The following is a 12,757-nucleotide window of genomic DNA, read 5'->3' as shown; positions in this document are numbered from 1 at the left end:
TAATTTAGTTTTTTAGATACTTTCACGTTTTTATAATTCGTGGAATTATTAATGATCAAAGCCTTAATTATTCATAGCTAGATTATTGAGTACAATGATTTAACGAATTCACAGTTTCACATTTGGGCTTTATTAATTTGGATTTTTCTTTTCTTCACCACTCTACTAAAAGAGTCGTTGAAAAACATATTTATGAAAAATATATATATGAAAAATATATTTATATTCATATTTAACTGCTCTGTCTACTACTAACCGGTGTGATGACGCATTAGTGATACTGCAAGCTGATTGGCTTGAAGTTTATATGCTGAAATTTAATTATTCTAGACTTTATAATAAGACGATGTCCGATTTATCCTCCCTTGTGCCTTTTTGCACGCATTTTGGACAGAAGCAATGACTTGCGAACTCGGCGCTAATTTGCTCAATTATGAAGATTTTGGGAAAGAATAATTTCACGGATTATCATAATAATAACAATAATAACTGTTTAAAATGAAGTTTGTTACTTTTCAATAAATGTGTTGATTCGATGTGCGCTTCAGGTGTACGTGCGTGGTTATGAGTTATTTGAATTTTAGTTGCTATAGCTACGTACGCGTCTTATGAATGCTGACTGCATGTATACACTCAAACTGATCGCTTTCTGAGTTGGTTGAGAGACGAGGCGAACAATTCAGAGACTTTTGCAAAGTATTTTCTATGCAAAACTTCTGAAGCTGAAAAGAGACTTTTATTCTAGAAGAAGATCGGAGCATATCCTTTACTTATTTTTATGTTTTAACGAGTTCATATTGTTTTTGTAGAGACTTCTATTTAATTGTTCTTTTCCTACGTTAGAAGGACGTTGGCGTTTTATTTCATTTTTAGTTTATTGTTTTATTTCATTTTTAGTTTATTGTTTTATTTCATTTTTAGTATTTCTGAGGAGAGTTGTGTTTTGTTCTTTTTTTGTATTGTTTTTATTGCAGATTGGAGGATGTCAAAGGCTCACATGTGGGGAAGAGGAGGTGAGTGCTTTAGTTTTTAATTTGTAAATGGTATAATATGGTATGATATTGTTGTACAATGATTGAGTAAATGAATGTGAAGAAACTTGTGAAAGGTAAATTTGATCCCCCAATTTCCCCAGCTAAGTGATCACATGTATTTGATTCCTTGCATATGAAATCAACTTTTCAATTTGAGTAACTAAAGTTATGTATAGTAACAATTTGTAATTGACCTGACATTGAGTATTGGTTAACTACGTGAAATATTCCAGCCTCAGGTCGCTCCAGATCCAGGAGAGCTGCTTTCTCTGGTCAGGAGGTTTGGGGACCCGGTTCTGATGACCGTGATCAGGATCCGCTGCCAGAGCCGACCCAGACACAGATCCAGGAGCTTCATGGATATTTAACACAGTCTTTGTCTTCTGAGTTGTCTGTTTCTGTGTCCACAGGTCCAGCTCACAGGAGGAAGGAGTGGCAGAGCGGCAGCCAGAAGAGCCCAGATGATGGACGCCCGTCCACTTCCTCTGAACACTCACGCAGAGGTCAGAATAGGCTTTGACCAATTCTTACATTGATTATAGCCTAAATATTATTACAAAAAAATAAATAAACAGTTTTTGATTTCTGAAATTTTCCAGACTCATCATCATATTTGTCCTTCTCTGAGGACAACGAACAGGACAGTGGCAGCAGCTGCGGTTTGTCCAGCTCCGACAGCTTGGAAGGGTGGCAGTGCCATCCGCTGCCGGGTCAAGTTCCTGTCGAGCCAACAGAGACTTCAAGTGGCCGAACTGCTCGGCGTGCCATGGAGGCTTCTCCTGTGAACAAGAGCTCAACAGGTGAGACTGAAATAAGGCTGGGCAGTGTAAAGTGTACAGATAGAGATTTAGCTATTTCATGCATTACTGCTTCAAGTTTTTAGCATGTTAATGTCCGGTCAAATTTACTGTTGCTCAGCTGAATTTTGCTGAAATTTTCTTTCTGATTTATTTTTATTTTTTAGAAATGTTTTAATTGTAACATTTTCAGAGCGTTAAGAGAACTTTCAAAAGTAACGTTCCACAAATGCAAAATTATAATCTTATAATCAATTATAAAATGCCAAATCTTCCTTTAACCAAGAAAAAACATTTTTGAAACATTGAAAAAAACTGGACGTTATTAACGTTTAGAAATAACGATTGCTTAACTTTATGGAATCATTAGCAAAACGCTCTCAATAAGCCGTGACCTCAATGGTACTTGCGCCGTCTGACACACACCAGAAACACGCGCACAGAAAGCCGATTCTCAGACAGCATTCCATCCCCAATAGAATTATATTTCTGACTTATTGCACTTGAATTGTCAAATACTCACAAAATTGTCAAAATGGCCGTCGTGCTGAGGATTACTGAGTCGCTTATGTGAAAAATAAAAATTGTGAATGTTGTGAAATACGATTTTGGGACATTTATGCAGGCATATAGTAGAAGTCAGGTGGGTAGCCTGGAAATATTTCCGTGTACGTTTTTTAGTAACTTTTAAGTTATGTCATGATATCATTAATTTGACATCAGAGATGTTTCTCTTCATTTCAGGAAAACCTAAAAGGAAGAGGAAAAGAATCTGTCGTTTCTTCAACTGGCTATGGAAGGGTGTGAAGGGTTCTTTCTGCTGCTGTTGCCACAGTTGTGCTGTGGATGTTGTGGAGCCTTTTGTCCCTCCAGCAGATCTGGAGCCAGAGCCTGATCCATCATCTCCTGATCCATCATCTCCTGATCCATCATCTCCTGATCCATCATCTCCTGATCCATCATCTCCTGATCCATCATCTCCTGACCCATCATCCCCTGATCCTGATCCATCATCTCCTGATCCATCATCTCCTGATCCATCATCACCTGCACCAGATCTCTCCGGCGTCGAGCCAAATAATGGTAAAGCGCCAGTCCTTATTTCTCCGACATTATTTTAAACAGTATTGCTGTATTGTTTTCCACTAAAAATATGTTAAGACTTTTTTCAGAGAATATTCATATTATTTCCCCCATATTAATATTATTATTTTCTCGACACAAGCAGGACTGATATTTTTGAAATAAAACAATCTCATATATATTTCTCATATTGTTCTGTTTGTTTTTCAGAGTCCTTTGAGTCTCTCTATAAAGCGGGAAAGATGATTGGATGCGGAACGTTTGGCAGTGTGTTCAGGGGAACACGCAAATTTGATGGTAAAAAGGTAAACCTTCCCGAATTGTTCAAACATTTTACTTTTGCGTGCATGAAAACATATTCAAAACAATGTACAGATGGTTTAATACTTAGTGCAAGGTCAGGTGCTTGAATACTGTTACTGAAAAAGTTTTTTTTTTACAGGTTGCCATCAAGCGGATGCGCAAGATTGACAATTTTCTTTATCTTGACATTGTAAGTCGGCCAAAACCTGAATATGTATTTAGTTGTTTAAGTGCAGATTGCAGTAGTTAATACACCCATAGGAAGCATTAGGTGTAAATGTGATTGACAAATATCTTTTGAACGGATCTAAAAAGATCAAAGAAAAGTGAGATGTTTTCGTCAGATTTTTACCCAGCTAACCTTCTGTCTACTGCTTTTCTCTAGCCTGGACATCCCGAACCTCTCATTACAGAAGTGGCGCTGCTGCTAATGATGAGGCGAGAACCCATAAGCCCCTACGTCATACAACTATACGAGTGGTTTGAACACCCTCGAAAATTCACTCTCATTATGGAGTTCCCGGAACCCTGCGAGAGCTTGCTGGACTTCATCACTCGTCGTAATCCTGAAGTGTGTGAGACAGTAGCACGGGTCTTCATGCAACAGGCTATGCTGGCAGTGCAACACTGCATCGAGCATGGCGTTTTTCATAATGACATTCATGCGGATAATTTCCTGTTGAAGAGAAACTCGTTGGAGCTCAAGCTGATAGACTTTGGCTGCGGTCAGCTATTCAGTAGTGAGGGCTACGAGAGCAACACATACCTTGGTGAGCATTTTGGGAGTGCGGAAACCTGAATGTAGTGACGCTTTAAGAAATAAAGCTCAACAATGTGCAAATGTCTTGCTTACAGGAATAGGGGATCACTGCCCACCTGAAGTCTTCACAGAACCCAGATTCCACGCCGTCCCAGCAAATGTCTGGGCTCTAGGAGTGATGTTGTATGAGATGTTGAACGGATCTCGTCCTTTTTGCAGTATAACAGAAATCATAGAAGCCAAAGTTACATTTGAGAATTCCAACTTATCCAGAGGTGAGTGAATAATATTGAAAACACTTATAAACACAAACACACACACACACACACACACACACACACACACACACACACACACACACACACACACACACACACACACACACACACATATAGTAAAGGCTCTGTACAGAAACAGTTAAAGGTGAAGTATGTAAGATTTTTTATATATAGCTCAACGTGGCGCAAGAGTTTGGGCCGTGGTTAGTGTAGCAGGCGGAGCCATGGGAATAGCAATCCAGCTTTAATTACAGAAGTGAAATCCGAAATTCGCTGGATTTACACCTTCAAAGATTAAACAGGGCATGAACACGTCAATGTGAACAGAGCGTTGTGATGCTATGCGCTACAAAGCATGCTTGTAATGCAAAAAATACCATACAGCATCATCATACACCGGTTCAGAAAGACACATTTTCACAAAGACAAATGCAACACAGGCAGCTGAAAGCATTTCTAATATGTTGGACCGGAAAAACATGCCTTCACAAGAACCAGTAAGAGCTGGGTTTGTGATGTTTAAGTTGGGGAAGATGCGATGCACGAAAGGGCCTTTGCGAGGTTTGTTTGAAAATGTGCTTCATTTTGTAATTCCGCTCGATGCCACCGGTGTCGCCGAAAGACATACTTCACTTTTAAAGTAAAGATAAGGAACATTTTACATTATATTAGTCATGTTTTAGATGCTGCTGTTTTCATAGATTCCAAGTCACATGACTAACCAGCTCTCTCCTTATTAACATTTGTACAGAATGCTGTGATCTGATTAGCCAGTGCCTAGCCCGGGATCCAACGAAACGGCCCACGTTAGAGCAGATGTCACAACATAAATGGATTAGAAATGATCTACTGTAGATTGGAGAAATTCAGGAGATTCTCTCGATCAGTGATTTCAGGTGTGAGGAAGTGTAACAGACAAGAGTAGGATTATTATAATTTGTCTTCAACTCTGGATTGTTTGTAAATAACAGAATGAGTGCAAACAGAATTCAATTCTGTTGTAAAACAGCTCTTAAAATATCATTCAAGAGTTGACTTGTTCATGTAATCTGTGTCTTGGATAGGAAAGAACACACTTGCTGTCCTTGGTGGAGGGCTTGAGCTGGAGACTTGACCCGAAGCCTGAAGCCAGAGTGAGCCGCTCGCTGTTCTGGGAAGACTTTGGATTGGATTATGAGGAAAGGTTTGTTCATTATTGAGGTTTGCTGAGAGTATATTTGTACAGTAGATGTATAGATCATGTATCAATATGCGTTATATAGGTATTATGGAGCAGAGAAGAGTAGAAAAAATCTGAAAAAGGGCCGCGGAAGACGTCCATCTTTCTTTGACATGAGCTACGAGCCGATGGACTACATGGATGTGGAGGTCGTCCAAGAGAAGGCCACACCTGTGCAGAACGTCTTCTTCTTTAAGAAAGGTACTTCAGGTCATGATAATGTTCTGTTAGGATGAATCCAAAGCATAAAGCTTCCTTTTAAGGTGCACTCTGGAAGGTGGGTAAAAACTTCTTAATTATAAAAGGCACAAATGGCAATAGAGAAATGACATACACTACCGTTCAAAAGTTTGAAATCAGTAAGTGTTTTTACAGAAATTAACACATTAACATTTTTATTCAACAAGGATTAAACAAATTGATTAAAAGTGACAGTAAAGACACTTATAATGTTACAAAAGTGCTGTTCTTTTGATCATCAAAGAATTAACAAACTATTAGTCAAAGAATCATGAAAACATTTATCACAAAAGTCAGAAGCAGCACAGTTTCCAACATTGATATTATTGATAATCACAAATGTTTCTTGAGCAGCAAATCAGCATATTAGAATGGTTTCTGGAGGATCATGTGACACTGAAGACTGGAGAAATTATGCTGACCATTCAGATTTGCCATAAATTAATTTTAAAATATATTCAAATAGAAGTTATTTTAAATTGTTTAAAATATTCACATAAATATAGCTTTAGTAAGTATAAGAGACTTCTTTCAAAAACATTTAAAAAAAACTTACTGACCCCCCCAAAAACAGTACTGTACATGTTGTTTTAGTGGCAATAAAACGCATTGTATTGATATTTTTCAATGTATAATCATATATATGTCATGATATCATTAATTTGACATCAGAGATGTTTCTCTTCATTTCAGGAAAACCTAAAAGGAAGAGGAAAAGAATCTGTCGTTTCTTCAACTGGCTATGGAAGGGTGTGAAGGGTTCTTTCTGCTGCTGTTGCCACAGTTGTGCTGTGGATGTTGTGGAGCCTTTTGTCCCTCCAGCAGATCTGGAGCCAGAGCCTGATCCGTCATCTCCTGACCCATCATCTCCTGATCCATCATCTCCTGATCCATCATCTCCTGATCCATCATCCCCTGATCCTGATCCATCATCTCCTGATCCATCATCCCCTGATCCTGATCCATCATCCCCTGATCCTGATCCATCATCTCCTGATCCATCATCTCCTGATCCATCATCTCCTGATCCATCATCTCCTGATCCATCATCTCCTGATCCATCATCATCTGATCCATCATCTCCTGATCCATCATCTCCTGATCCATCATCTCCTGATCCATCATCTCCTGATCCATCATCTTCTGATCCATCATCTTCTGATCCATCATCTCCTGATCCATCATCTTCTGATCCATCATCTTCTGATCCATCATCTCCTGCACCAGATCTCTCCGGCGTCGAGCCAAATAATGGTAAAGTGCCGGTCCTTATTTCTCCGACATTATTTTAAACAGTATTGCTTTCCACTAAAAATATGTTAAGACTTTTTTCAGAGAATATTCATATTATTTCCCCCGTATTAATATTATTATTTTCTCGACACAAGCAGGACTGATATTTTTGAAATAAAACAATCTCATATATACTTCTCTTATTGTTCTGTTTGTTTTTCAGAGTCCTTTGAGTCTCTCTATAAAGCGGGAAAGATGATTGGATGCGGAACGTTTGGCAGTGTGTTCAGGGGAACACGCAAATTTGATGGCAAAAAGGTAAACCTTCCCGAATTGTTCAAACATTTTACTTTTGCGTGCATGAAAACATATTCAAAACAATGTACAGATGGTTTAATACTTAGTGCAAGGTCAGGTGCTTGAATACTGTTACTGAAAAAGTTTTTTTTTTACAGGTTGCCATCAAGCGGATGCGCAAGATTGACAATTTTCTTTATCTTGACATTGTAAGTCGGCCAAAACCTGAATATGTATTTAGTTGTTTAAGTGCAGATTGCAGTAGTTAATACACCCATAGGAAGCATTAGGTGTAAATGTGATTGACAAATATCTTTTGAACGGATCTAAAAAGATCAAAGAAAAGTGAGATGTTTTCGTCAGATTTTTACCCAGCTAACCTTCTGTCTACTGCTTTTCTCTAGCCTGGACATCCCTTGTCTTCACAGAACCCAGATTCCACGCCGTCCCAGCAAATGTCTGGGCTCTAGGAGTGATGTTGTATGAGATGTTGAACGGATCTCGTCCTTTTTGCAGTATAACAGAAATCATAGAAGCCAAAGTTACATTTGAGAATTCCAACTTATCCAGAGGTGAGTGAATAATATTGAAAACACACACACACACACACACACACACACACACACACACACACACACACACACACACACACACACACACACACACACACACACACACACACACACACACACACACACACACACACACACACACACACACACACACACACACACACACACACAGTAAAGGCTCTGTACAGAAACAGTTAAAGGTGAAGTATGTAGGATTTTTTATATATAGCTCAACGTGGCGCAAGAGTTTGGGCCGTGGTTAGTGTAGCAGGCGGAGCCATGGGAATAGCAATCCAGCTTTAGTTACAGAAGTGAAATCCGAAATTCGCTGAATTTACACCTTCAAAGATTAAACAGGGCATGAACACGTCAATGTGAACAGAGCGTTGTGATGCTATGCGCTACAAAGCATGCTTGTAATGCAAAAAAGACCATACAGCATCATCATACACCGGTTCAGAAAGACACATTTTCACAAAGACAAATGCAACACAGGCAGCTGAAAGTATTTCTAATATGTTGGACCGGAAAAACATGCCTTCACAAGAACCAGTAAGAGCTGGGTTTGTGATGTTTAAGTTGGGGAAGATGCGATGCACGAAAGGGCCTTTGCGAGGTTTGTTTGAAAATGTGCTTCATTTTGTAATTCCGCTCGATGCCACCGGTGTCGCCGAAACGACATACTTCACTTTTAAAGTAAAGATAAGGAACATTTTACATTATATTAGTCATGTTTTAGATGCTGCTGTTTTCATAGATTCCAAGTCACATGACTAACCAGCTCTCTCCTTATTAACATTTGTACAGAATGCTGTGATCTGATTAGCCAGTGCCTAGCCCGGGATCCAACGAAACGGCCCACGTTAGAGCAGATGTCACAACATAAATGGATTAGAAATGATCTACTGTAGATTGGAGAAATTCAGGAGATTCTCTCGATCAGTGATTTCAGGTGTGAGGAAGTGTAACAGACAAGAGTAGGATTATTAGGTGTTCAAGCACGAAGTGCTGAAAACCTATTGTAATTGTACTGATTTTTATTATTATTATTATTATTATTATTATTATTATTCTTCCGCCGTAAAACGCATCGTGCAGCCCAAACCGTAAGTGCTGGAGCTTTGAAACTTTGCCATATGGTAGTACAAAAATCGAGGAGAGGTTATCAAATTATGAGCCACATTGGCCCATAGGTGGCGCTATAGCAATCAATTGCGCGAAACTGGTCATAACTCCTAGACCGTATGTCGTAGACTCAAGTGTCTTATATCAGTGGAAAGCTGGTCACCTGGAGAACAAAACGTATATCTCCGATTTCATTTCCGCCATGATAGATTTTCCGCCATTTTGAATTTTGTCAAAAACCTACTTTTGCGAACTAGTCCCTGGATTTTCGCCCGATCGGAACCAAACAAGTGCAGAAATGTTCTCTGGAGTCTGAAGATCAATAATTATCGAAAGAAAGTTGAAATTTCGATTTACGGTTGCTAGGGGGCGTCAAAACGTTAATGTGGGCGGAGCCTATTTTACTAAAATGCCTATAACTCAAGTAGTAAATGAGATAACTTTACCAAACTTGGTACACATGTGTAGGAGGTCAATCTGAGGTCACGATAAAAAAACCGCGTCGATTGGCCACATGGTGGCGCTATAACACAGAAAAAACATATAAACACCTGACCGTTTGTCCGATTGACTTGAAATTTGGTATGCAGTGTCTTGGCCCAAGGCCCCATGTATGTGTAAAAGGATATTGGCGTATCTCAAAAAACATGGCCGCCATTGGCCAATGAAGTTGAATCACCTATTAGACAAGGTTAACGGAGGCCAATCGGAACGAAACTCGTCAGGCATGTTCAACTCGTGGCCAAAGAAGTCTGTAAGAGTTTTGAAAGAAATCGGCCACTAGTTGGCGCTAACGAGTTTTACGGCTCTGTAATCACGTGGTGTTGCACAAATCTCCATAATATGCATATCATTTGATAGATCTCCTCATGCTGAACAACTTTGCCTCTAGAACTAATGCTGTCAACCAAATCGTTCATTAAATGTTCACGAATATGTTAAAAACCTACTTTTGCGAACTAGTCCCTGGTTTTTTGCCCAATCGGAACCAGACCAGTCTAGGACAATTCTCTGGACTCTCTAGATCAATAATTATCGAAAAAAAGTGTAATTTTTGCCTTTGTATGGCTATAATTGGCTCATTTAGAAAATGGGCGTGGCAAAATCCAATCAAAAGCCTATAAATCCCAAATTAAAACTCATAACTTCACAAAAATTGGTGAGCATATGTGAAATAACATCATTAACAAGCATGCAACATTTTATATAGATCGGACCATAGGTGGCGCTATAACTGTTAAAAAGCTTTTAAACCATATATTTCCTATGGTAAATTGCCTGTATTGGCTGTAAATTGTGTTTTTCCATCTATGATGTCAGTGGTTAAATGGTTGCTAAATAAATCTTAATGTCTTTTGATGCTAATGTGCTTAAAGGCCATAAAAGCTTGAACACCGACAAATGCTGCTTGCAGCTTTAATTATCATTTGTATTCAACTCTGGAGTGCAAACAGAATTCAATTCTGTTGTAAAACAGCTCTTAAAATATCATTCAAGAGTTGACTTGTTCATGTAATCTGTGTCTTGGATAGGAAAGAACACACTTGCTGTCCTTGGTGGAGGGCTTGAGCTGGAGACTCGACCCGAAGCCTGAAGTCCAACGCCAACCTGACAGGAACTCAAGCCGCCACACCAGAGAGATCAGAGCCTGTCCACGTCTGAGCAAGAGAGACTGAAGACTGGAAACAAGTCATCACGGCTTCATTTGCTTTGTTTTAAAAGTCAAGTTAGGACAAGTCATCTTGATCTATATAGCGGCTTATATATGACCAATCTGTATTAGGGCTGCTGGGTATCGACTTCCATACTTTTTAGGCACTGACCGAATTGCCTCGATACCATCGAGTATCAAAAAATGTCTTCTCGTTCGGTACCAAATTTGGATACCTGAGGGGGTAATCTTGTCAACGTCAGTCAAACAATAAGCATGCATCATGTATGATGAGCACAAATCAAGTGCTGGTGATTGGCTGTGGCAAGGCATCAAGGAAAACTCTAGTTTACGCCGGCTTGATGGCAACAGCGCGATGCCATTCATTGAAACAAAGACACGCAGAAAATGCAGAATTCATAGTCTTTTTTCACTTAAATATTCACACTTTGACAATATTTCATTTGAGAGAAACTATCATCATCACATCACAGAAGAAGGCCTACATGGCAACCCGTGAAAATAAAAGTTTGGTTTGACTTAAAGAAACTGCGAGAGAAATATATTACTCTTGTACAGTATAATGTACATCTTAATGTAATACTATAATACAATTAGTATTCAAACACATTTTCTCCCATGTTATAATTTTAACAGTAAGCCTCTGTTGTGTAGCACTTGTTTGCCAAACAATTAAAGGGCTTTTTTAATTTGAATAAAAGATAAATTAACGTTTTTTACCTTCATTTAATTACCGGAAAATTTTAAATACACAAAACTGATTTTCTTTAAAAAACATTTTTTTTATAGGGCTCTATTATTAAGTTGTTTTTATGAATTCAATTAATTAGATATGTTTTTGATTAAAACATTAAAGTGGATGGTTTGAATGTGAATGTGAAATTCTAAATTACACGTGTCCTGTACAGTCGTAGTGCATCACATTTAAAACGAAACATCTGTCTTTATGCTTTTTTACAAATTAAAAAGTACAATTACATTAACAGTTAAGCGCAGTTAAAATGAAACCTCTCAATCATCTCAACTCAAATTTGGTTATATTTACAAAATCCAATTAACTTGAACAGTGAAAACATTGAAAATATTTTATTTTTTGTTACAAATACAGTTAAATACAGTTCAAGAGAATGAACAAATCACAGATAATTAATTAAATAGCATTTTACAATATGTCCCAAAACTTTTCTGGCAATGGGGTTATATATCTATTATTGCCTGCTTTGTATTTTGTTTTGTTATCTGGTGTTGCTCTGTTTATGTATTGCCATGTAAAAACAAATCTCAGTTGTGAAAAAAAAGTTCAGTTGCTGCATTTCAAGTCATTTCAACTTAAATTTGATTAAACTGCATGACTTAAAAAATCTAGCTGAATCTCATATAACTTTTACAAAAAGTTGAAACTGCTTAAATTATGTTGATGAGTTAAAATAATGTGAAAACATAAGTTGCCATGACGACTTACTGATCATATCATTCTTTAGAGTTTCGACCTTTTTTTAGATGCTTTTAGACACTTTTAAAATGCTGTGTCATGTTAAGACATTTAGATGTTTATTTATTTCATGCAGTGGTCAATTTTGGGCTATTTGGCGTTTGTTATTGTGTGGTTTCAGACTAGTGGAATTATTTTTTTTTTTCATTTCCAATTTGAATTATTGTAATTAATCATATTCAAGTGAATGAATATGCTCAGAAGTGCATGTCTTTTTCATGTTAACTGTGTCTTTGCTGCAGCTGACCTTCGATTATCCAATTCAACCATATGATAAAGCAAAACTGACTCGAGATAAACATCACATTTGTGTTTCATTTGTTTTTGTTTTTATAGCTGAAGAACAAACAAGCAAGCAAGCTCAGGCCGAGATGAAAAAAGTAATCATTATCATACCATAAAAAGTAGTTTAGTTATTAGTTAGTTACTTTTTAGGGAGTAATGCATTACATTTCAAAGTAACTTTCCCCAACAAACACGTTTGCACAGCTCAATACACTCAGCCATACTTCTCTCTGTGAGTGAAACACTCATTTATGCCACTAGAGGATGCACTTATCATTGGGAAAGAGAGAAAAAGAGATGAAGGATGTGAAATGGAACTTACACTTCCTCTACACTAACTTTCCAGCTTGTTTTAAGATATACCTAC

General features: G+C 37.9%; 2 protein-coding genes across 4 annotated transcripts; both read left to right on the top strand.

Annotated features, from left to right (window-relative positions):
* Nucleotides 1-354: 354 nt before the first annotated feature.
* On the top strand, nt 355-5,152 carry LOC306985105 (uncharacterized protein). Its single transcript, XM_079587015.1, has 9 exons — nt 355-1,013; nt 1,268-1,537; nt 1,634-1,834; nt 2,576-2,914; nt 3,125-3,219; nt 3,357-3,407; nt 3,603-3,987; nt 4,073-4,252; nt 5,007-5,152. The coding sequence occupies exons 1-9, from the start codon at nt 983-985 to the stop codon at nt 5,108-5,110; spliced, it is 1,656 nt and encodes a 551-aa protein (XP_079443141.1). The 5' UTR covers nt 355-982; the 3' UTR covers nt 5,111-5,152.
* Nucleotides 5,124-12,720, top strand: LOC306985108 (uncharacterized protein). 3 transcript variants are annotated; one of them, XM_079587023.1, is made up of 9 exons: nt 5,124-5,151; nt 5,320-5,438; nt 5,518-5,675; nt 6,408-6,968; nt 7,171-7,265; nt 7,403-7,453; nt 7,649-7,816; nt 8,624-8,768; nt 10,474-12,720. In XM_079587023.1, the coding sequence occupies exons 3-7, from the start codon at nt 5,588-5,590 to the stop codon at nt 7,712-7,714; spliced, it is 861 nt and encodes a 286-aa protein (XP_079443149.1). In that variant the 5' UTR covers nt 5,124-5,151; nt 5,320-5,438; nt 5,518-5,587; the 3' UTR covers nt 7,715-7,816; nt 8,624-8,768; nt 10,474-12,720. The 3 variants fall into 3 exon arrangements, with proteins under 3 accessions (XP_079443149.1, XP_079443151.1, XP_079443150.1); XM_079587025.1 differs by lacking the exon at nt 8,624-8,768; XM_079587024.1 differs by lacking the exon at nt 10,474-12,720 and having other exon boundaries at nt 8,624-8,769.
* The last annotated feature ends 37 nt before the right edge of the window (nt 12,721-12,757 follow it).

Source organism: Phoxinus phoxinus, assembly GCF_949152265.1.
Source record: "Phoxinus phoxinus genome assembly, chromosome: 17".
NCBI classification, from domain to species: domain Eukaryota; kingdom Metazoa; phylum Chordata; class Actinopteri; order Cypriniformes; family Leuciscidae; genus Phoxinus; species Phoxinus phoxinus.
This window is presented reverse-complemented; position numbering and strand designations above follow the sequence as displayed.

Bases quoted from the DNA above. Each gene is read 5' to 3' on its own strand.
- LOC306985108 (XM_079587025.1), top strand. From the start codon at position 5,588: ATGAGCTACGAGCCGATGGACTACATGGATGTGGAGGTCGTCCAAGAG. The intron at 7,266-7,402 runs GTAAACCTTCCC...TTTTTTTTACAG, and splicing joins GCAAATTTGATGGCAAAAAG to GTTGCCATCAAGCGGATGCG. The intron at 7,454-7,648 runs GTAAGTCGGCCA...GCTTTTCTCTAG, and splicing joins ATTTTCTTTATCTTGACATT to CCTGGACATCCCTTGTCTTC.
- LOC306985105 (XM_079587015.1), top strand. From the start codon at position 983: ATGTCAAAGGCTCACATGTGGGGAAGAGGAG. The intron at 1,835-2,575 runs GTGAGACTGAAA...TCTTCATTTCAG, and splicing joins TGTGAACAAGAGCTCAACAG to GAAAACCTAAAAGGAAGAGG. The intron at 4,253-5,006 runs GTGAGTGAATAA...ACATTTGTACAG, and splicing joins GAATTCCAACTTATCCAGAG to AATGCTGTGATCTGATTAGC.